Source organism: Hemicordylus capensis, chromosome 2 (genome assembly GCF_027244095.1).
Source record: "Hemicordylus capensis ecotype Gifberg chromosome 2, rHemCap1.1.pri, whole genome shotgun sequence".
Classification (NCBI taxonomy): Eukaryota; Metazoa; Chordata; class Lepidosauria; order Squamata; family Cordylidae; genus Hemicordylus; species Hemicordylus capensis.
Window position 1 is genome coordinate 111872689 of NC_069658.1, and position 25389 is coordinate 111898077.

The 25389-nt window shown below is 44.7% G+C and overlaps 1 protein-coding gene across 6 annotated transcripts in view; it reads left to right on the forward strand.

Moving 5' to 3' along the window:
- Positions 1-955: 955 nt before the first annotated feature.
- KDM4C (lysine demethylase 4C) overlaps positions 956-25389 on the forward strand; it is a 413873-nt gene continuing 389439 nt past the window's right edge. For 2 of the 6 annotated variants that reach the window (XR_008315399.1, XM_053291934.1), the window contains exons 1-2: positions 956-1409; positions 15315-15479. Coding sequence is in view for 5 of the 6 variants with exons in the window: in XM_053291934.1 (XP_053147909.1) it covers positions 15336-15479 (144 nt within the window). In the remaining variant the exon portion in view is untranslated. The remainder of the gene's footprint in view (positions 1410-15314; positions 15480-25389) is intronic. The other 4 variants (XM_053291925.1, XM_053291926.1, XM_053291928.1 and 1 more) reach the window with 4 other exon arrangements.

The following is a 25389-nucleotide window of genomic DNA, read 5'->3' on the forward strand; positions in this document are numbered from 1 at the left end:
ACTACCCCAACGGCCCAGTTTTATGCAGCTAGGCACATTTAAGGCAATTATTAAGGGCCATTGAACATAGTGGGATTTATCTGAGTAAACATTAATAGGATCAGGCTGGAGCTGGACACCCCATTGAACTCAATGAGACTTCTGAGTAAATATGCAGCATTGTGCGTAGTAGATGGTGTCCTACTGTCCTTATAGCCAAGATAGCCTGTGATCATGGCTGGCCCATACAATAGGAACGGGCTGAAAAAGTTGTAGAAGGCAGTATTATGTCTTAACGTGTAAAGCATGGATAGGCAAATATTTGGAGAAGACCCAAAGACCAGAAGTAAAGCTTTGTAACGTTCGTATCAGCAAATCCACGTGATCTACTGATATGATACTTGCCTTCATTTATCTTATTGATTAATAAAATATAGTTACGCTGCTTGGGACTCAGGTACCTGAAGGAGCGTCTCAATTCAAAGGAACCTGCGTGCGTGCGTTAGGATTTGCATCTGAGGCTCTCCTCCGGCGGGCGCCCATCAGAGATGAAGCAGTGGTGGCCGGGAAAACCGTGGTGAACTGATCATTCATGGAACGCTCTCCACAGGTGGAGGGGGGAGAACTTGGAAGGTGGAGGAGAAGAGCGAGGAGGCATCTTGGGCCAACAACATCTGAGCGCGCGAAACCAGATTTCTTTGCGGCCACCTGTGATTTACAGCACCGCTCGCCGCGAGGCGCTTTACTCGGAACTCGACCAACTGGGCGGTGTGGGTGAAGCAAGACCCGGCAGGACTCCTAGCAGGCAGGAGCGTGCACGCGCACGGCCTGTCTCTACCTTAAGAGCGAAAAGGCAAGGGAAGAAGAAGCCTCACCTGTACCAACCCCCTCCTCTTTTTGGAAATCGCGCGACTTTCCAAACTGACTCCAGGGGCTCAACAAAACAAAGAAAAGCTGCCAGGAGTGCACGTGGTGGCGCACACGTGACATATAAATACCAAGGCCTTCCCTTTCGTTTCCCTGAAGCAGAGATTCATCTCTTCCTCCTCCCACCCGTCCCCATGGGAAGGTGTTGAGTATGTTGAAGCCCGTGACACCATAGTGGCAAAGCACAGCTCGCGGACACCGACTTTGGTCACGTGACGCCCAAAGAGGCAGCCACCGTCGCGGTTTCGCGTCACGTGACGCCACAGGATTGCTTCCCCAAAGCTCTCGGGGTGGTGGTGGGGGGGACTCTTCGCTGAATGGTGTGCGCGTGCGCAGGCTCATAGCTGTCATCCTCATACGGAACAACAAGTCCCACCAAGCGAGGGGGGCGCAAGTAGTTACGGTCGCGGCCAGAAGCGCCTGACGAAGTGCGGCGGTCCTGACACGCAGCGCCCTCGGCTTGTGTCCTCAGGCTCCGGCGCTGCCAACCTCCTCTCGTCCAGGTAACCGGCGTCGGCGTTCAGTTACTGAGGGGTCTGGATGGGTTTCGCCCAGGGGAGGGTGTGGGTTGCTCGGGGGAGCAGCCTTGAGGGGTGGTGGAGTAACAGGTGGAAGGAAGGGGGCGAGGCCGAAGGGGGGCGCGGCCCGAATGGGCTGCTGCGGTGGGTACACTCCGCGAGGGCCACGGACGGGCCAGGGCGCAAGGGGTGGGCCCCGAAGGAAGCAGGGAGGCGGGCCTGTGGGACGGAGGGACGGCCCTGCAGCCAGGGCAGAAAGGGGACTCCGTGCCGGTGTGGGGCTTCTTGGTGGTGGCGCCGTCGGTTGAGGTGCGGCGGATGGGAAGGGGAAACAAATGGGCGGCTGAGGAACAGGCGGGGCGCACTGTGGGGGTGTCCGTGGTGGGGTGCTTGAATTGGGTCCTGCCTGGAGGACGGGCTGGACTAGGCAAGGCGCTTGCTCGCAAGGGTGAATGTCGAGGGGATGGAGGAAGCCACGCAGTGGCCAATAAGAGCGAAGGATTGATTCGAGATGAGGAAATCAAGTCTTCTCAATCAGGAGGCGGAGGATTTGCTTCTCTCTGGCCGGCGTGAGTGGTCTTTTGCGAAGACTGTGTGACAGAAGGGAGGCGGCGGGTAATGTCCCTGGCAAAGAACAGAGGCAGAGGGTGCTTGCTGTTCCTGGCGGTAGGACTCGCTGGAGCAGAAAAGTGCCTGTTGAGTGGGAACAAACAAGAAGCAGGTTTGCTCTCAAGACTCTTTGTGTTGCGAGCCCCCACGGCATAAGTGAGAAAACCACACAGGAAAGCAGCCCAGAAGGACCAGCTGTCACTTGAGTTGCCTTTGCCGTCACGTTTCTATACAATGTTGTATCTGAGCGTTTATGTCCTGAAAACATTAAAGTACTTAGAATCGATAGGGTCTTTTTAGAATGGATATTGAGGGCTTTTCTTCAGAAGTCTGCGTGTTGCTGTTGCATTAGCTTGATATCCAGGTTGCCAGGTGCTCCAGTTCTTCTCTCTTGCTTGAACTAGTTTCAAGATATCAAGTGTCCACTAGGTTTTCTTTGTGTAGCCATTTCAGAGATTGGCCAGTGATTGTTATTTAATAATAGTTCAAGCAACAGAAAAAAGCTTATAAAGGTTGAGTATCCCTAATCCAGACATCTGGAATGCCCCAAAATCCGGAAACCACCACGGCATGTGCCCACAGCACCAACTCGTTGCGGCTTAGTTTTCATTACATTTACAGCTACCTGTAGTTATCGTAAATTCAATGCTTATTTGTTTTTATACTTTAAATAAAACCTTTAAAAAACACCACATTGTACAGTAACCTTTCGTGTTTAGACTTGGATCCCATGCCCAAGATATATCATGTGCAAATATTCCAAAATCTGGAAGAGTCCCATTGTGAGACCTTTGGAGACAGGGAGCCATCTTATTTATTTATTATTTCTCTGTGCAAACCTCCTTGAGCCATTTTTGGAAGGGCAGTATAGAAATTGAATGAATGAATAAATAAATAAATAAACAAACAACAACAACAATAATATATCATTTATATATGTGCTTTACAAAGAATTAGAAGATGGGTTATTGTCCCAAAGGACACTCAATCTAAAATCAACATTATGATTTCAATAGGAAATAGGATGGAAGTGGAGACAGGGCTAAATCGGGGAAAACACACATACTTTGGCAGAGAATGGGAAGCAGGGGGTTAGGCCAAAGGCCTCACAATAATGTTGGAGTTTTAAGAGGGATTCAAAGGCAGGCTTTCTAGGAGGAGGTCCAAGTCATATAGACATTAGTGGTCTAATACCTTTGTCTGCCTTCAAAACCGCTCTTAAAACACATTTTTCGAGCCAGGTTTTTAGTAATCTCTGAATGTTTTAGTTTTTTACTTTGCTGTTTTAAACAGTTTTATTTTGTTTTTCTTGTGTTTATTTTTGTGAACCACCTAGCCTTTGGAGTCAGGCGGCATATAGATTAAATAAATAAAAGGCAGCAAGGGAGAAAGGATGGAATTATTTGAGGGAGCAGGATACCTTTGGACAGCTAAATAATTTTACTATAAAATATATTTTAAAAAATATGAAATGGAGGTCAGCTACATTGAAATCAATAAGGGGTTTTTTTACATACTAATTTTAGGATTTCCACTATGTGTCATGAGAACTTGCAGTTCCTAATACTGATTTTTGAATGGGTTATGAGACAACATATTTTATGAATAGAAAATAAAATAATTTCTATGTAAACTTTCCTTTTCAAGAAAAAAATGATTTTCACATTTTAATTGGATACTTAAAGCCTTTCTGGATGAGTTCTCCAATGTGTCTAGCCCAGCATCCTTTTCCCCACAGCAGCCAGGCATGAAGCCCCTCTCTATTGCTTGCCTCCTGGAGGTTTCACTTGCTATCGTGGCCAATAGCTGTTGATAGTTGTCTCCTTCATGTATTTATCTAAGCCACCCATAAAGCCATCTAAGGGCCAAACTAGATGTCATGCTGAAGACTTGTGAATTCATGTTGGTTTCTGCCCCTCATTGCTAAACACTAGCCACAAGGGGCCCCAGTTTAGATTATGACCAGGGAAAGGATTTTTCTTTTAAACTCTTTTCTGTTGTCCTGTGGTACTGATGCAAATTGCCTGCCTGGTAAAGGGGGAACACATGCAGGCAAAATACAGTGGTGACTTCCATTGCGTATTGGTTCAGGCTTCAGGGGAAAGGAATAGCGTCTCCTCCCTCTGCTGTGACCCTGATCCAAATTTGCATCCCTGAGGTTGCTTTTAAGGGTCCAAAAATATGTCTGAGATTCATTCACTCATTTCTTATATTCCATCTAGTTTGGCTTTTAGCAGTGGCCACTGACACATCTTGTGGCAATACATTCCATAAATTGATTATGCCTTGTGTGACTTACTTAGCTTTGTTGGTGTTGAATCTGTTGTCAGTCAACTTTATTGTGACTGTACATTTTAACGTTATGGGGGAGGGAGAGTGTGTATACTCCTTTCCCCCCACATCATAATCAGTCTATAAACTTCTACCATGCTCTCCAGGGAGACAAATATAGGATAGGGGAGACCTGGCTTAGCAGAAATACATTCAGAAGCAATCTAGGTGTCTTAGTGGACAATAAGTCATGAGTAGGGTTGCCAACTGTCCCACACTGTATGGGATGTCCCGACTTTCAGTGGGGAAATGCTCAAGACACAAATGCTCAAGACACAATTTCTCTAAGCAACTCTTAGAGAATGGATGGGGCCAGCATCTCTCCTGCTCCCACCCCACTGGGGTGTTTTTTTACTCTGTTTTTTTAAAGCCACTCTGTTTTTTTTAAAAGCAGAGCTTTGGCGCGGCAGGTGTGGGGTGGTTCAGCTGCTGAAGACCTCTGGCCATTTGCAAGCTCCCCCGGACCTTGGAGGACTGGACCAGGTCCCCAAGGTCAGGGGGTTAGTGCACCTCTGCCTGATCAGAGTGTAGCGAGTGTGTGATATTATTTGGATAGGAAAAGAATACTGTAGTAAAGACATGGGGGAGGAGACAGAGAGAAAAGGATGTGTGGCCCAGAAGCCCATCTTCTTTTCCAGAGCCCACTTCAAGTTTGTTAAACCCCTACACTACACTCAGTTCGATACTGGCCAGGCCTCACAAATATAGAATCAGAGGCGTAACTATAGGGGGGGCAGGGGGGGCACGTGCCCCGGGCGCCATCTTTTCTGGTCACGTGGGGGGCGCCGCCATGACCAATTTTTTAAATTTTTTTTTAAATTTTTTGTTAATACAAATGTTTCCTGCTCAGTGCAGCAGCACTGCAGCAGTCAAGGGAGCGTGTTGGTGCCCCCTTCCCCACGAGCGGTCCCTTCCGCGCCGCCTGCGCCCCCCCCCCATTGCTTTGCTGGCGCCTGGTGGCCAGTCAGTGGCCTGGCTTGGCGGCGGTGGGAGCTTGTGAGGAAAACTCTAAGTATAATGTAGTATGTTGGGAGGTCGGCGGGGGGGTGCCATTTCAGTGCTTGCCCCGGGCGCCGTTTTCCCTAGTTACGCCTCTGTATAGAATGCTGTAAGAGCTGCTTGATGGTGGAACAGTCTGCCACTCCTTGTGCAGTGATGGGCTCTCTTTTGCTGGAGGTTTCCAAATAGCAGCTGAACAGCTATCTGTCAGGTATGCTGTAGCAGTTCCCTGCATTGCATGAGGTCTGGACTAGGAGACCTCCAAAATCTCTTCCAACTCTAAAATCCTATGACTGACATGCACAGCAAGGATGCACTGGTGCAGCGAGATAATAGTCTAATAGAACTTCCCAACTACTGTACTGGTGCAGCGGGGAAGCATAACCCTCAGGGAAATATTTTCAGGTGGCACAAAGGCATTCTGGGGAGGAAGAAGGTGTCAAAATTCACCATTGCACTACTGCAGTTAGCTGAGAAGTTCTGTTTTGCTTCTCTTGCTGCACCGCTGCATCCTTTATGTGTATATCAGCTTGAGATTTTAGTTAAAAGGAAATATTCTAGAGAGTCCAAACTTGTTGCCCTTTCCTCATGCAAAAACTGCTTCAAGCAAATTTAGCCATGTTATTGCTCACCCCTAATCCAGAGCATGTATGGATAAATAGCCCTGATACAGATTCATGGAGAATCCACCAATTACCATCCTCTGTTGTGATGTTTCCTTCTACCCTCCACTTCTTGTTCTTTAACCAAGTACTGATCCATCATAAGATTATACTCTTATCTCACATTTGCCAAGTTTACTTACCTTTGGTAAGTGACTGTCAAAACATTTTGGAAGCCCGAATATATAGTGTATACTGGCTATATGTTTATTTATTCTCTCAAACCATTCTAAAAGGATAATGAAGCAGGACTCACTTTTCAGAAGTTATACTGATTTTTTCCTCATCAAAACGAACTAGGTATTTCATAATCCCACTTGTATTCTCCTAGGTATTTAATAATTCTAGCTGTAATTACACTTTCCATCAATGTACCTGAAACAGACATTAAACTAATGGGCATATGGTTTCTCAACCCTAACTTCCTCTGCTCATATCCCTTTAAATAAAATAATGTTACTATTTTACTAACAGTAATAGTAATTGTGTTACCGTTAACCCTGAAGCAAGGAGGCTGCTTTTAGTGACAAATTGCATATTTTTGTTAGAACAGCTATTTCACCTCTTGAGTTATTTAATAACTCTTGGGCATATGTTACTCAAACCACTGATCTTTTTCAGTTGGACAAATCAACTTCATCTGTTGTTCATATTTGTCTTGGACTCGCATGGGCCACCTGCCCAGGACCTTTTGCTTTGAAGAGCTTGTTCAGCTTCTCCACTGTTTCCTTACTCTCCTTCAGTAATCCTTTCACACCTTTGTCATCTAAGTCTCATCATCTTCCTTGATTGCATGATTGCTGCTGCTGATATACTTAAATTTTTATTGCTTATTTTAATGGTTTTAGCAATATGCTTCCAAAAAAATAGCTACTTAGAACTGTCAACTTACTTTGTTTTCTGGAGTTCAGCTCCCTTTTGTTGTTCTCATTTGACCAAGAGTTCTACTTTGTAAAGGAAATACCTTTGTCACTTATAGCTTACTTCATTCTGCTTGTTAACCATGCTGACATCCTCTTTAGTCTGTCCTGGGTGGTGTGGTGTCCACGCTGTGCTGCGGGGCGGAATGTGACCTGTGCTTTAGAGATAGAGGGGGGAGTGGGGAAAGAAATGTGTGGGCTGGAAATATGTTAAGTTGGTGTTTGTGCCTCAAGAACCCACATGTTAAAAATACTGCACGTGTCATGGTATGTGTGTATAGGGGGATGATGCTTAATTTGCGGCATGGTGGACCCTCCAAAGGCCTTAGGTTCAGGCTTCTAAATTACCTAGGTGCACCTCTGCTTATATCTTGACATACCTTTGCTGAAAAATGTAAGTTTTGGATGTATGAACTCTTCTTGTTGAGGAGCTTGATCTTTTTTTTAATTAACAAGATATGTACAAATATTTCTTGGGTTCCATACTGTTTTAGTTCAGCTGACTTTCATTGCTTTAATCTAGTCCAGTGACAGTACAGCACAGTGAATCCTTGTCTCTACAAGATGGTTTTCACTAGTCAAACATTGTTCATTTTGATAGGATGTAATATACCAGTGCACACTGTGATATACAAATGTATATGTTTTCAGACCACTGTCAGTCTGTTGTCAGATGAGTGAAACTCTAGATAATTTTTTCTCATTTCTTCATGCTTTGGAAATGTAAGTCACCATGTGATATTTAATAGCTTGACAGCTTTGACTGTTGCAAAGGTGCATGTTCAACAAAAGGTGATCCTCTTGGTTCCCCTTGTTCAGAAGAAAGTCACAGCTGGCATAATATAATTTGGACATGTGAGATTTCGTTAACTGTGGCTGAGTCTAGAGGCTTTTTTCTTTGTTATGTGAGAGAGGCAATATGTTTTTTTTGCTTTGCCTTGATTGGGACTAGGGCATGTAATTATATGGTGTACACCTTTATTAATTCCTTCCAGCTTTTCTGTGAAGCCTTTGTCATAACCTCAGATTGCCTACAGTCTATTGTAACTAGGCCTAAGTAGATGTCATTGAAATAACATATTCTTCCCCTTTTTACTCCTACCTCAACTTTCATCCCATTCTTTGTGTTAATTTCTAGCTCAGGGCCAGGGACTTGTCCTCTCATTGTTTGTAAAGTGCCGTGTATCTAGGGGGCACCAAATAAATTATCTGGCAAAGCCCTGGATAGTCTCAATGCCTTTGGTGCCTTTCTAGCTTCATCTTTTTGAAAAGTTATTTTACAAGTTGTAATGTTCGAAACTTCATGTAGACAGAGGGAATGAAAGACTTTAGTACCTAATCTGTACCCCAGTCTCATTACCTTGAAGTCAAACTTGAATAGGTGCCTAACTTACTTGGGTCCTTATCTTTTCCCTCAGTGTTTCATTGCTGGTGTTCCCTCTTGTCAGAACTGGCCCTTCCTTGCAAATTCTGTGAATATATATCTTTGGTCTGCTGCCTCTAATTCCTGTTTTGTTTGTAAACCTAGATAGCTATTGCTATAGTTTTCTGGCCAAACATGTTTGCTAGAAGATACACAATGAACTGTTGTTTTTATTTTTTATTTAAGGAGCCAATGTGCTGTAGTGGTTAGAGTGCTGGACTAGGACCGGGGAGACCCAAGTTCAAATCCTCATTCAGCCATGATACTAGCTGGGTGACTCTGGGCCAGTCACTTCTCTCTCAGCCTAACCTACTTCACAGGGTTGTTGTGAAAGAGAAACTGATGTAGTACACCGCTCTGGGCTCCTTGGAGGAAGAGCAGGATATAAATGTAATAATAATAATAATAATAATTCTCTTGAATTTGGTATAGCTTTCATTACCAGTTTAGTCACCTGTAATATGGGAAATAATTTTGATTAAGCAAGGAATTACATATAATACAAACCTTAAAACATGAACTATTAGGGCTCTCAGTACAGGAACAATTCTTCGGTAAGGTGAGTTAGTTGCCTGTAGCAGCAGATTTTTGTGAGTGTTGGCAGGGTGACAAGATGCCCCTTGCCACCTCACCTGCCTCACTTTGTTACCCTCCCACCATTGGAGCAGCTCTTCATTCAGCAAAGGGCTGCTTGAGATGGTTCTCCTCCTCTCCCTTCCACTTTTCCCTCCTTCCTTGCCACCTCCATTTCCTCTGTGCACTGGGCTGGCTGTGAAAAAGGGGAGGAAGCAGAAATGAGAAAAAAGCAGTATACTAGATACACTCCATACTGCATCTATAGTACTCTACCGGTTTCTCATTTCCTCTTTCATGTTGTCACCCTTTTTATCTGCAGTCCAGCGGTGTATAAGGGAGGAGGTGGTGTATAAGGGAGATTGGATATGAAGGAAAGTTAGTTTGGGCTTTCTAAAACCTATTCTTACTTTTACTACTTCTACTTTTTTCTTACTTCTACTTTTGCTTGTGGAACCTAGAGGATAGGGGCTGCTTAGTATCAAGGAGAAGTGTGGTGTGTGGATCATCATGGGGAGAGTCAGTGTCATGCATTAGATTGTCTTAGGCTGCTAAGGCAGGCACAAGGGCTGACAGTCTGTTTAGTAGCTGCAGTTTTTGATTCTTCTGAAGGACTATTTACACTCTTGACTCCAGAGACCAAACAGAGTCAGACTTTCAGTATCCAATTATAGCAGTGCTTCAGTTTAGTTCGACTGAAAGCAAAGCCGGTAATTTAGGACTCACCTTTAACCATTTGGTTTGGGATGATTGCTGTAACTGAAACCATGTAACTTTTGACCAGTCAAAACAAATTTTCCCTGGGGACACTTTAGAACTAAAGCTGATTTTTCTGTTGGATGAAAGAGCTAATTAAACACAGAGGTAGTACAAGGAACCCCTTTTGTCCTGTTTGAGGTCTCATAGAATCAATGCGGTAAAAGGTTTTGGTTATTATCGGGGGGGAAAGGAAATTTTATTATTGCAATTAACACTTGTTAACAGAGTTGAGTTATAAAGAAACCACTCAGAAGAACCATAATCATGACTGTAAGAAACTTTACTTAAAATTAAGGAGCTCAGCTGTTTTACATGTCTGGGTGGTGGGAGAAGCCAATGTCTGTTTGCATATGTGAGTCTGTTTGCCTATGTGACACAGAGAAAATCTGGTACCCTTTGGGTGTAGCTCAGCACTGGTGAAAACATGAATTTACTGGTTTTAACACTTAACACTTACACTAAAGAAAACATTATTCTAGGAGTTTCCAAGCCTGCTTTCCCCCTTAAGCTGCATCTGAAGGACTGAAAAATCACTAGGTTAGAATCAAAGCTTCCAGCGCATACAAAAACATATTACTGATACATAAGTCTCTACACTCTGGGTTTAAGAGTGTTTTCTGAAGTGTCCCTCTGCAGTCCATTTCACACAGGTTACTGTGCTGGGTCTAAGGCTTTTTGGAAAATCCTTCTGTTAAGCAAAGTCCATTGCTTGCTGCTTCCTTGGCTAGTTCACCATGAGCTCTTCCTTGGTCAAACTGAATCTTTCTCAGGTACAAGGAAAACTGTGGAAGTGATATTTGAGTCCTTCTTGTTGCAAGACAAACTTCATTCTCACTGACTGTTTCTGTAGTAGAGGCAATTCCATGCAAAGCGACATTAAAAGTCTTTGCGGCAAATCCTTGCATCCCTGTAATTTCTTTGTTGCCTCTGGCTATGCTGCAGTTTTGTTTCACTTTTAGGCTGTTCTCACAAGCAGCCTAACCCAGGCTAGGGCAGCCTAGTCTGGGCTAGGCAGCTCATGGGGAGCGCTGGGCGCTCCCACCCAACCTAACCCTGCTCCCAAGCCCAGCTCTTAGCTGAGGTTAAGGGAACAAGCCCTCTCTTAACCCAGCTGCCAGGATCGTGCCTCCCCTTGGGCTCCATGGAGCCCGAGGAGACACAGAGATGGGTAAATCCCCAAAGGCACTGTGCTCAACATGTGGTTCCTTGTGGGATATCTGGAGGCCAGGAAAACGAGTCACGGCCTCTGTTAATCCGCACTGCCAGGAGTGTGCGGCCCTGTTTGCTAATATTACCATGCCCCCTGTGTCTGATGTCAGACACAGGGGGTGTGGCTTGGTGATGGGGCCACCGGCATCCTCACTCTATCACTTATTAAGATACAGTCACTCATGCAAAATCATGGATGAGTGTACGAACATCTGTACACTCAAAACATTGTCTGAATAAGGCTCCTGTTGCAACAACCCTTATTCAGGTGTGTGTGTGGGGGGGGAAGGCAAGCTCTCCATGTGTCACAAATTCCTCCTGCTTCTCCCCCCACCACACACTCATACCACCTTCCTTCCTTTTTGAGACATACTCGTGCTTTTGCATTTAGGATTTTTCAGAAAATATCTTGCTGGCTACTCCTCCCAGTACATTTATATTTGAATAAGCAGCCAGGCTCCTTCTGATCAACATGTAGGTCCGACTAGGCTTTATTGTTTGTGGTGGGGAATACATAGAGGAGAGAAGGGCAGGGGAAAATGCTTCTCTCTCTCTCACCACCATGAAAGGAATTTTCTGCTGCTATTGTTAAACTGTCTCCCCCAACTGTGCCTCCTCTGTCACAATTGTGCTGCCTCCACAGCTATTTTTTAATGTAAATGCTCTGCCTCCTTTCCCCTCGCCCTCCTCCAACCCAAGCCCTTTACTTGTAAAGGGGAATCCTTGCTGGATTCCCCTTTACAAGTATATCGGATGGCAAGTCAGCAATTAATGAGGTTCTCCTTTACAAAACTATCATGTAGCCACATTTGGAGTACTGTGTTCAGTTCTGGTCACCATACTCAGAAAGCACCTTCTATACTCTAGAGCAGTGTTTCTCAAACTTTTTGGAGTCAAGGACCGCTAAATTCTTCATGCAGAGTTTCAAGGACCGCTACATTCTTCATGCGCAGTTTCCCGGACCAGCAGTTAGTAAAGGGGTTTCAAGTCTGTCTGTCTATCTATCTGACTTCTATACTGCCTATCTCTGGGCAGTTTAGAATGAAAATAATATAAGCATTAAAATAATTAAATTTGGAATCTTTTGCAAACATGGAATATTAGGGGTTCTTAACCTTGGGTCCCTCAGTTAAACTCCCATAACCCCCAACAACAATGGCATTTGGCCATTATGGCTGGGGATTATGGGAGTAGAAGTCCACCAACGTCTGGGTACCCAAGGTTGAGAACCCCTGAATCTAAAAGCCTGGGTGAACAAATTTGTCTCCAGTATGTGCGGGGTGGTGGTGGAGGTGCTTCTGATTACTCAGTGGAGAGGGGATGTTGGGCCATTAGAAAAATTCAAAAGCTACATGGGGCCAATGAAAACAACATACAAGCAAGCCCCACTGATGCAAGAGGGAAACAGCGTTCCCTCTCAAGGCGCCTCGACCACAACAGGCAGCTGGGTTTCAATCAACCAACCTTTGGCTGCAAACAATGAGCATGCAAGAACCAGCAGCCCTTCAAGTGGCGCCCACTGCCACACCTTTTCCTCCATGCCCCTGCACCGCATACAGTTTGAAGCTGTAAAGATAGGGAATAAGATAGCTGTAGGAAGATCTCAGCAGCACGTGGAGGCAAGGCACAAGAAGGGTCCCATGCCTCCATGATACTCTTCCTCTTCCGTGCCATGTGCAAAATTGAGGAAGTGAGTGCCTTGATTTCAGTTGGGGGGGGTTTGACTCCCAGTCAGGGACCGGCACTCAACCCTTTGGGGACCGGCAGCGGTCCAGGGACCGGTGGTTGAGAAACACTGCTCTAGAGCAGCGATTCTCAACCTTGATTCCCCAGATGTTATTAGACTTTACCTCACATAATCCCCAACCAAAGGCCACTGGGGCTGGGGATTATGGGAGTTGAAGGCCAATAACATCTTGGGACCCAATGTTGAGAATCCCTGCTCTAGAGCACCTTCCTTATGAGGCAAGGCTACAACACCTGGGGCTTTTTTAGTTTAGAAGAAAGATTCCTGAGGGAGACATGATAGAGGTCTATAAAATCATGTATGGAGTGGAGAAAGCAGAGAGAGAGAGAGAGAGAGAATTTTCTCCTTCTCTCATAACACTAGAATGAGGGATTATCCCATGAAACTGATTGCCAAGAAATTTAGGACCAGCAAAAGAAAGTACTTGTTCACACAAAGCATAATTAACCTATGGAGTTCTCTGCCACAAGATGTGGTGACAGCAACAGCCTGGATGGCTTTATGAGGGGTTTAGATAAATTCATGGAGGACAGGTCTATCAATGGCTCCTAGTCTGAGGGCTATAGGCCACCTCTAGCCTCAGAGGCAAGATGCCTCTAAATACCAGTTGCAGGGCAGTAACAGCAGGAGAGAGGGCTCTTGCCTATGGGCTTTCCAGAGGCATCTGGTGGGCCATTGTGTGAAACAGGATGCTGGTCTAGATAGGCCTTGGGCCTGATTCATCAGGGCTATTCTTATGTTCTTAATGTGAGTTAGTAGTGTTTAGCCCAAATGATAATGAACAATGTATCTTCATTGTGAATATCTTCCTTGGACAAAATGCTAAGCTGTTCAAACCCATCCAAAATATTGAATACTTGATCTGAACCTTCTAATTTATTTATTTATTTATTTTTATAAGGTTTGGATCGTGTGTGTGTATCTATCTATCTATCTATCTATCTATCTATCTATCATAACTGCTAGATGTATCTTACCCATCTCTTGCAGTTTGACTCTTACTTCTGAAAATTCTGATACTGAATGATTCACAGGGAAAAAACCCTATTTATATCAGCTGTATGATATTTGCTGACCAAATCCAGTTGTCTTAAAGAGAGAGAGCCAATCTGTGTGCAGATCAAACCTTAAATAACCTCCCATCCCATGTCTAATTTAAAAAATGAAATGAAAAAATGTCCAGCCTATATACACATTGAATTTATATTTTAAATCACACATTACTTCTCTGCATGGACGTAGTGAGTAATTACCACAGTACCCTATTTCCTCCCCTACCCTTGGGTGCATGTCTGTACACTCTATGTGCAAATTGCATATCATGTTAACCGCATGATTGAGTTTGATGTGCTTGGGGTTTTTTTATAACTTAAATAGTAGCTTGGGTGCCTGATCAGGATAGAGACTGTGACATATGAGGGAGGAAGGGTTAAAACAAGCCTTTGCCCTGCAATGGTGTCAGTCAAGCTTAGGGCCCCTGCAAGCCACTATGTATCCCAATAGGGAAGCTTCTATTGGCTGTTGTTTAAGTTATTCTAAACAAGTCTATTGGCCTCAGTCAATAAACTGGGGTTTAGCCAGCCAGGCCAATATGGGGAATATAAGGCACGTGCCCCATAGTATCCCCCTGCCCTGGATACAGTGGTTCCTCTAATTTTTTTCATCTCTGTGTGGAATGAGTTTTGTTCTGGGCGGCAGTATCAAGGTAGTATGTGCACACCTGCATACAGAATGGGGCCTTCCTGATTCAGCCTGAGCGGGATCTAAAATGAACTGAGAGGACATCCAAAAACTTGTGAGCATGCACACGTGCGCACACCAAAGAGGGAACAGTGCATGGATATAAGTGGATTATCTTCCTTGGAGGCCTTCAGGAGAGCCTAACATATACATCTTTTATCTCGTTTTTAATAATATTTAGTTTTAAATGTAATTTTAATCTGTTTTTGATTGTCATTGTTACGTATTTTTTATTTTAGTGTAAACCCACCCTGAGCCACTTTAGGAAGGGTTGTATATAAATCCAATACATCAATAAATTTATATAATATAATTAAATATATGCACTTCATATCCTGTATTCGGCTTGGAAATTCCATTCTATGACTGAATGAAGGGGAGAGGGCTGATTTGGGAAGCATACACAGACTTCAGTCTCCATAATAGCTCACTTGCTGAATACCTGTGTCCTTATACTGGGGGAGATAGTGCTTTGTTGTGCCCTACCGAGGTCTTTCCATGAGTGTATTGGACAAGAAAGTCCAGCAGGCTCCATAAAAGGATATGAAATCCCTCTGCGTGAGGTTTTGTTTGGATATCTTAAGGCATAGTGAATTAAATTCCTCCCTGATCAGTCTTATAAGTGTAAAAAATTAGATTGAAATTATGGAGGCTAAGATATAAAACTATGGAAACATCATGACTACTTCTGAAAGGTGTTCAGACTTGCGGACTTGTTCCAACTTGTTTTGAGTGTCTGTGTTTTTTCATCTCATATTTGGAATATGCACAGGCAAACATTAGTATAGGAATAAAAAGTCAAATGACTGAACAGTTACCAGTTAGAAGTAGCTACATTGATATGATAGATTGATAAACTGTTATATATATTTTTAGTAAAATATACTTCATAATGATTGAATAACATTTGTTTATTAGCAGGTGTAGCATTGAGCAGCCATGGCTGCTCAATCATTGGACCCTCCTTCAAACCCAAGCTGTAAAATAATGACTTTTCGGCCTTCCGTGGATGAATTCAGAGAGTTTAACAAGTACTTGGCTTACATGGAATCAAAAGGTGCTCATCGTGCTGGACTGGCAAAGGTAAATACCTGAAAATGCTGGAGATAAAAGAATGAATTTTAATACTTATCTATCTTTTATTTTAAAAATCTTCTATCAAACTTTTATTTGGCTAATATTACATACATTTTATTATTATAGCTTTTGATACTTAGTTGGATGGTAATTATAGTTGGAAGGAAACTGTGGATAGAAGCCAGTGGCTGCTGGCTACGATACATTTATGTGTGCTGGCAAAATCTGAGTAGCTGTAGCCTGTGTGTATGTGTGTGTCCATATTACTTTTTTGGCAAGCATGAAGAGTTTCTAGCATTGGTAGGGACCCTAGGCTTGCCTGGGAGAATCCTCTTCATGCATGTTACAAAAACCAGGAGTATAAATGGGATGAAGACTGAAAAATATATATTTAGCAGAAGATAAATTCATGCAAAATGTGACTGTTGTACTTGCTAATATATTATATTTGACTAGTAATATTAGTCACACTTCTTACTTCTCGGCCTTGTGGCAATTCCAGGGTTTTAACAGCAAGTAATTGCTTGTTGGGATAGAGAGAGGCTGTGATGTGAAAGTCCTATATAGGTTTTTTTTAAAAAGTTATACATATTGGGTATCTGAACATTGCATACGCATGTTTTCTGCTGTTTGAAAGCAGGTGTACCCCTTTCCTCAAAATTCATGCAATTATGAATTCACTAGACAGATCGTTACTAGTCATCGTAACTTGTGTGCTCCCTGGCTCTCCTGACTTCTAAGGGAGTTTTCTAGTCTAGGATAAACATAGTTTTCCCTCCATGTCTTCAACTACTTGTTGCTGCTTTTGTGTGTAGACAAGTCCTCCCCATCATTATTTTACGACTTCATGGATAATCATAATGGGAAAATTTGCAGCCAAACTTTATACTCTGCAGTCCACTGTGTAACTTCCTGTTCAGTAACGTATGATCTGGATCGTAATCCGTTGCACTGATAAGAGTGGGTTCTGTGCCTGCTCAGGACCATTCAGGCAGAATTGACTAGCACCTCGAAGCGCTTAGCCCCTCCCCCTGCATGTGCTGCACTTCCTTAGTTTGGGTGGGCTAGCCTTTTCTCTTCAGTTCCTTTCTGACTGCCATTGTGTCAGCACCTCAGTAAGCTCCTCGGTTGGAACTTTTTTCCTGTGGGGAAAAAGACACATACCTCATTTTACTCTTCCAACTTGGACTGGACTTTACTATTCTTTAGCTAATCGTAAAAAAACACAAAATCGGGTGGATTTTTTCAGCTACAACTCAGACTAACAGACGAACTTGGGCCTTGACGTGGAATGGATTCCCGACTTCAGCATTTAAGTACCACTCTATCTCCCCCTGCCCCCATTTCCATCCTCATGGAAAAGGAAAAAAAAACTTTTCTCCTCTGTAATGCTAAGCTCACTTCAGCGGATGACCATGAGTTCTGTCTCCTGTGCCTTTGGGAAGAGCATAACACATCCACCTGCAATATATGCTTCATTTTCTCTCACCAAACTTGGAAAAATAGAGCACTCCGCCTTCGGGCTGCACTGTATGACGAGGCACTCGGTACCAGCATGCCAATGCCTTGCTCCACTGCTGACGTGCCCGTTCCTTTGGTGTTGAGCACAGTGTTGATGTTGAAGTCGAGGACTGTGGAGGTGCAGTCAAAATCCTTGACTCGGAGTTCCACATTGGAATCTACCACCCCTTTTAAGGCGCCAAAGCCGCCTTTGGATCCGACGCACCGTAAACTTCACAAGTCTCAACACTGTGAGCAGGATGCCGGAGGAGCGCCTTCTTATAAGAAACTTTGGGATAAGGGCTCCAAGCCTTGGTGTGAAGAGCTTGTGGCCATTTCTCAGTCAATGCTGTCTCCTACTGGCCTCCAGTCAGCTCCAGGGCATTCTCCAGTTCATCCTTCGATGTCAGCCTTGATGCCAATCTCTCGACATCATGGTCATCCTTCAACTTCGATGACTACGTGCACTTTGATACAAACTTTGATGTTGATGGTTCGGCCCCGTCACTAATTGCTGATTCCTGCCAAGACCTCATTGCAATCTGCCTCTCTAGCATGCCAGTCACAATGGGGGGGGGGGGGGCACTCTTCAACTTCACTGGTGGTTTTGTACATCAATGCCAATGATGAGGATCTGGGCCCTGATTTGGGCCCTGGTGATGCTCAACATCTTCTCAACATGTTCAATTCCAACAAAAGCACCCCGTTGGCTTCGACATTAGCCAGGATTTCCTTAGCCAGGGTCTCGTTGCCGATGCTGCTGCTTCGGCTCTATGAGTGCCAGAAATGCCTGGAATGTCACTGGCTGCACCCCTTTGGTCTGTTCACTCAACGCTTTCAGTCTTTCAAGTTCTCCGCTCGATGCAGACGTGTGTCTCGGCAATGCAGACCGACGGTCCACATCCCTGGAGGGCAGTGAGGAATTGTTATCACCCTGGGCTTTGTTCAGAAAGGATGCCAGGGAGATGCTTCTCTATCAGCCGAATCTTCTCCTGGTCTCGCATAGGACTATCATGACTATATGCTCTGGAAGCTCGGACATCAGGCTTCAGCTATTATGATCCCCATAGCCACCCAGGTGACTCCCCCTCCAGAGGATCCCATACCTGTTCCTACAGTGGTTTCGATGGCCACTAAGGTCACTCCTTCCAGGTGGGACCCCCCCCCCCGGCAGAACCTCCCAGTACGATCCGCCTTGCCTCTATATCTATGCGAATTGTGGGAGCTCCTAAAGCTCCTTCACGGAAGATTCAGCCTACTCAGACAGTGACTTTAAACACTACCTCTTCTCTGACACAGACTGCCCCAAAGAAGGGCCATACCCCTTCACAGACAGTCATGGATGACTACAACTCCAATTCCTTTATGTCTGGCCCCTCTGATTCCTCTGAGCACCCGGATGATCCTCCTGTCAAGGTGATTCCCAGGGAGGACATCTCCCTGAATGAGGAGATGCATCCCTATTACCTCCAGGTCAGTGACATGGCTGCGGTGCTGTGTCTAGAGCTGAAGAAACAAATGCAGGACATGGATGGTCCAGTATACAGGTTTTTCAGTTCTATGGCTACCACACAACCTGTGCACCTTCCTATGCTCCCAGTGATTACCGAAGCTGCTAAGTCTGTGTGGGAGGTTCTCCAGACTTCTGCCCCCATTTCCAAATGCCTGGAAGACTTCTACAGGAGCCAGGAGGAAGAGAACAGTTTTCTGATAAAATATTCATCTCCAATAAGAACATAAGAACAGCCCTGCTGGATCAGGCCCAAGGCCCATCTATTCCAACATCCTGTTTCGCACAGTGGCCCACCAGATGCCATTGGAAGCCACAGGCAGAAGTTGAGGGCATGCCCTCTCTCCTGCTGTTACTCCCCTGCCACTGGTACTCAGAGGCATCATGCCCCTGAGGCTGGAGGGGGCCTTTAGCCCTCCAACTAGTAGCCGATGATAGATCTCTCCTCCATGAAGTTATCTAACCCTTTCTTAAAACCATCCAGCTTGTTGGCTGTCACCATATCTCGTGACAGAAGATTCCACAAGTTGACTATGCATTGTGTGAAAAATTTCTTCCGTTTGTTGGTCCTAGATTTCCTGGCGATCAATTTCATGGGATGACCCCTGGTTCTAGTCTTATGTGAGAGGGAGAAGAATTTATCTCTATCCACTTACTCCACTCCATTCATGATTTTATAGACCTCTATCATATCTACTCACAGTCTTTTTTCTAAACTAAAAAGCCCCAGGTGTTGTAGCCTTGCCTCATAAGAAAGGTGCTATAGGCCCCTGATCATCTTGGTTGCCTTCTTCTGTACCTTCTCCAGTTCTACAATGTCCTTTTTAAGATGTGGTGACCAGAATTGTATGCAGTACTGCAAGTGTGGTCGCACCATAGTTTTGTATAAGGGCATTATAATATTAGCCGTTTTATTTTCAGTCCTCTTCCTAATGATCCCTAGCATGGAATTGGCCTTTTTCACAGCTGCAGCACATTGAGTCAACACTTTCAACGAGCTGTCCACCACAACTCCACGATCCCTGTCTTGGTCAGTCACCGACAGCTCAGATCCCATCAGCGTATACTTGAAGTTGGGGTTTTTCGTCCCAATGTGCATCACTTTACACTTGCCAACATTGAGCCGCATTTCCCACTTTGTCGCCCACTCACCCAGTTTGGAGAGATCCTTTTGGAGCTCCTCACAATCTGTTTTGGATTTCACTACCCAAAAGAGTTTGGTATCATCTGCAAATTGGGCCACCTCGCTGCTAACCCCTGCTTCTAGATCATTTATGAATAAATTAAAAAGCACCAGTCCCAGTACAGATCCCGGGGGATGCCACTTCTTACTTCCCTCCATTGTGAAAACTCTCCATTTATACCTACCTTCTGTTTCTTGTCTTTCAACCAGTTAGCAATCCACACATGTACTTGTCCCCTTATCCCATGACCTCTAAGTTTCCTCAGGAGTCTTTGATGAGGAACTTTGTTGAAAGCTTTTTGGAAGTCCAGGTAGACTATGTCAACTGGATCACTTTGATCCACACACTTGTTGACACTCTCAAAGAACTCCAAAAGGTTTGTGAGGCAAGATTTACCTTTGTGGAAGCCATGCTGCTTCACTCCCAGCAGGGCCTGTTCTTCTGTATGCTTTACAATTGTATTCTTGAGGATGCTCTCCATCAATCTGCCTGGAATGGACGTTAAGCTAACTGGCCTGTAATTTCCCGGATCGCCTCTGGATCCCTTTTTTAAAACTGGTGTTACATTTGCTACTTTCAAGTCCTCTGGTACAGAGCCTGATTGCAGGGATAAGTTATATATTTTGGCAAGGAGGTTGGCAATTTCATATTTGAGTTCTTTGAGGACTCATGGATGGATGCCATCTGGCCCTGGTGATTTGTTAGCTTTCAGTTTTTCCAGACAGTTTAGAACATCATCTCTTGTCACTTCTATCTAATAAGTTCTTTAGCCTCCATCCCCGAAAAGCCTGGTTCAGGAACAGATATATGCTCAGTGTCCTCGGCCATGAAGACGGATGCAAATAACTCATTGAGCTTCTCTGCAACCTCCATATCCTCCTTAATAATCTCTTTAACTCCCTCATTGTCTAATGGCCCAACCGCCTCCCTGGCAAGTTTCCTGCTTCTGATGTATTTAAAGAACTTTTTGTTATTCCCCTTGATACTTGTAGCTAAATGTTCCTCAAACTCTCTTTTTGCCTCCCTTATTGTCACCTTGCATTTCTTTTGCCAGAGCTTGTGTTCCTTTCTGTTCTCTTTATTTGGACGGGCCTTCCAGTTTCCAAAGGAAGTCTTCTTCCCTTTTATGGCTTCTTTGACAGTACCTCTTAGCCATGCTTGCATCCTCCTGGACTTAGTGGTACCTTTCCTCCTTTTGGGTATACAATCTAACTGGGCTTCTAGTATTGTGGTTTTGAGTAAACTCCATGCACTCTGGAGCGAAGTGACTCTCCTGATTTTCTCTTTCAGCTTTCTTTTCACCATACTCCTCATTTTGGAGAAGTTTCCTCTTCTGGAATTCAAAGTATCTGTGTTAGACTTCCTTGGTGATTCTCTCCCCGCATGTATGCTGAATTCGATCGCACTATGGTTACTGTTCCCTAAAGGATCGATGACACTGACATCACACGCCAGGTCCTGGGTGACACTCAGAATTAAATCCAAGGTCACCTTCTCTCTGGTTGGTTCCAAGACCAACTGTTCTAGGGCACAGTCATTTAGCGTATCTAGAAATTTGACCTCTTTGTCATGATCTGACTGTGAATTTACCCAGTCTATGTGTGGGTAATTGAAGTCACCCATTATTACAGCCCTGCCTGTCCTTGACACCTCCCTGATTTCCTGCTGCAACTCCCAGTAACTGTCAGCGTTTTGATCCGGAGGGCGATAGCATGTCTCCAGTAGCACGTTCCCTTTCAGGCCTTGTATTGTCACCTACTTCTGTGGAGGACTCCAGTCCACCTAGGTTTTCTAGCTTGTTAGATTCTATCCCTTCTTTAACATACAGTGCTACTCCACCTCCAAGGCCCCCTCCCTGCCCTTTCTATAGAGTTTATATCCAGGGATAACAGTGTCCCACTGGTTCTCACTGTTCCACCATGTTTCTGTTATGCCCACTTCATATTTCTGTGTTAGCAACTAAGCACTCAAGCTCACCCATCTTGGTCCGTAGGCTTCTGGCACTGGCATATAAGCACCCAACTCTGTGCTGTGTCTGTGCTGCTTCTTCGAAGACCAGGAGGATGCACACCACCCCAGGAGACAAGGAGGGTTGTAAATTAGATGTAACAAGTCACAAGATCTACTCAACCTCTTGTCTTGCAGTCAAAATTGCAAACTACACTATGTGTTTTGCCAAGTACTCCCACTCTCTGTGGGATTTTCTCTTTAATGAGCAAGCTGATTCGTCTCTGGAGGAAATCTTGACTACGTTTAATGATATTCACACCTTGATTACCCTCCTTATTAGGCAAAAATTGAGCAATGCTAAACACTTGGCAGAAACCGAGTCACATACTTTGGCAACTGCAATCTCCCTGCAGAGGCGTGTATGGTTGTGGTCCACTGCTCTCCATCCAGACATGAAGGACATAGTGGAGAACTTGCTATTTGAGGGCAAGTGACTTTTCTGTGAATCCACAGACTCCACCATGTAGTCTTATCAAAAAAATTAAAATTCACATTTACCGTGCCTTCCCAGAATTATTCTTCCAAGTACCATTCCTTCAGCAGACAACAATACTCTTTCAAACAATTGGAAAAGAGAGACTACCATAAACCTTATCAACACTTTAATAGGATACCTTTAAATCAGAAAGCAAGGAGTTCTCAAGGCCCAAACCCAAAAACAACTGACTTGGAGAAACAGCATCTTTGACTACATGGCCTGTACTCCGAAACAACCTTTCCAAGAGCTCCTGAAACCAATCTATCCTAGCTGCCCCCAACATCAGGCTGACAAGTCATGCCTTAGTATGACACAACATAACATTGGACTATTGGGTCCTTCACATAGTCCAGATGGGCTATGTGATAGGATTCACAATTCTACCATTGTTCATCGAGATCAAGTACATGCCAGCATTCCCACTGTTGAGGAAGTTCAGGCTCTCTTGGACAAGGAGGCGACCTTGTGGGTTCAGTGGACATTTCGGTGGTGGGGGGTTGGGGGGTTTACTCTTGCTATTTCCAGTTCCCCAAGCAGGACAGAGGCCTACGGCCAATCATGGACCTACAGTGGCTGAACTGTCATGTAGACGTGCACAAGTTTTGTATGGTGATATTGCAGAGCATCCTTTCTCTCCTTCACGGGGAGGAATGGTTCATAATGTCGGATCTCTGAGACACATACTTCCACATCGGGATCCAGCATAACCACAAGCAGTACCTCAGGTTCACGGTGGGGCACCAAGTCTATGAGTATAATGTCGTGCCGTTTGGTTTGGTGATGGTGCCATGAGTATTTATAATATGAATGGCTATGTCATAGCACATCTCCAGTTGCATGGGTTGACAATTTTTCTATTCTTGATGACTGGCTTTTGGCAGGACAGCGGGAAGACAAGTTAACTTCGCAGGTCTTGACAGTTCTGAACCTGCTCGAGGATCTGGGCATACAGGTTAATTGGATGAAGTCCAAACTACAGCTGATGAAGAAGATAGACTACATTGGGGCTGTCCTCGATGCAGAGTCGCAATAGACCTATTTGTCCAAAGAGCACTTCTTGCTCATCAAAACCCATATAGCTGCTTTCATGGCACAACCCACTCAGAGAATGCACGAAGTGCAGAAACTGCTGGGACTCATGGTGTCATGTACCTCCACTGTACATTATGCCAAGCTATGACTCAGAAGTCTTCAGCTCTGGTTTCTCTCAGTTTTCCAGCCAAACGTGGACAACACTCACAAGCAGCTGACAGTTCCTTATCAAGTCTTGCTTTTCCTCCAGTGGTGGACAAAGGAAGTCAACCTGCTGTTGAGGGTACCTCAACTGACTGCCTGGGTCACAACAGATGCTTCCCTGCAGGGCTTGGGAACCCATTGTGGGGATCTCTGAGTGCAAGGTCTGGGGTCCTCTGAACTAGTGAGAGCTGCATATAAACTTTTTAGAGCTTCTTGCGGTCTTTCAGGTGCCGAAGTCCTTCCAGCCATCCCTGAAGGGCAAAGTGGTCCAAGTCAGCCTAGACAATACCACGGTGATCGTGTATCTAAAACACCAGGGAGGGACAGTGTCCTCTCCCTTTCAATATTGAACCTGCAAATTTGGAATTGGACAATAGCACAACAAATGACTTTGACTGTGATTCACATCAAAGGTGTAGAGAACACTGTAGCAGACCACTTCAGCAGATCACAAATCTACCTGCAACAGCACAAATGGGAAGTCAGTATGACGTACCTCCAAGTGCTGTTCAAAGCCTGGGAAAACCTGGATATTGACCTGTTCATGACATTGAAAAACAAAAAGTGCTCCCCATATTGCTTGAGGGCTGGAATCGGCTGCGACTTGGGAGGGGATGCCTTCTAATTCACCTGAGGTTGAAAATTTCTATACATTTTCCCCTCTTGCCCTCTGCTGAACAGGTTCTGGCAAAAATCCTATAGGAGTCTGTAAACTGCATATTAATTTCACCATGGAGGCCTCAACAGCCATTGTTTCAGCAAGCACTTATACTGTCGAAGGACTGCCACAGGTGATTGCCTCAATGCGAGAAACTTCTGGTACAGGAAGGCGGCAAGCTCTGCTATCCTGACCTGAAAACTCTGAACTCGACTGCCTGGAGGATAGGCTGTTTAGCGACATCCTTCTCAACGACAGAAAGAAATCTACTCGCATCAACTACAACAGTAAATGGAAGTGATTTGGGGTGTACGTGCAGAAGTACGGCTTCCTGCCTCAGGCTGCTACTTCTCGCCAGGTCTTATTATACCTCACAAACCTGAAACAGCAGAAGCTGGCATACGTTGCCATCAAAGTCCATTTCTGGTCCGCCATTTCTGCTTGCCATGCCGGATGGGATGGAAAGACAGTTTTCTCGCATCTAGAATCAAAGAGGTTCCTAAAAGGTTTAAACAACCTCTGCCCGCCTATCTGTTGGCCTACCAAACAGTGGAGCCTATCTCTGGTTCTATCAGCTTTAATGGAATCTCCATTGGAACCCATGGCGACAGCCCTTCCTAAACTTTTGATACTAAAGATGGCTTTTCTGTTAGCCATAACGTCAGCTCAATGGGTGAGTGAATTAAATGCCCCTAACATTGATGTCCCCTGTGCTAAATTTCATGGACCCTTTCCTTGGACCTTGAGTTTAGGCCTAAAGTGGTTACGGACTTCCATATCAACAGTGACATTGTCTTGCCTATCTTCTTCTGAAATCCCATGACGGCCCTGGAACCGTCACTGCATTGCTTGGATTTACAGTGCACACTCCTATTCTACTTGAATCTGATCAAACCCTATAGAAAGACAAAACAGCTTTTTGTGGGTTATAAGAACAAAGTGAAAGGTTGCCAAATCTCCAGACAAAGACTATCTCACTGGATTGTGGAATTCATTTTCCTGTCATAAAAGCACCAAAATGTGGAGCCCCCAGAGACCATATGGGCTCACTCTACCAGGGCTTATGCTACCTCTGCCACCCATATGGCTGCCATTATGCTCAAGGACATCTGTACAGCAGCAACTTGGTCCCTTGAACATATCTTTGTTAAGCACTATGCCTTGGAGATTTGCTCTGCAGCTCAGGTCAATTTTGGGCGTGATGTGCTCAAAAGGGTCTTACTTTAGCATACTACACCGGTCTCCAGACTGATAGCTCATTAGTCACCCACTCTTCTGAGTGCAATGGGTCATGATCCAGATAAACAGGTTGCTCACCTGTAACTATTGATCTGGAAGGG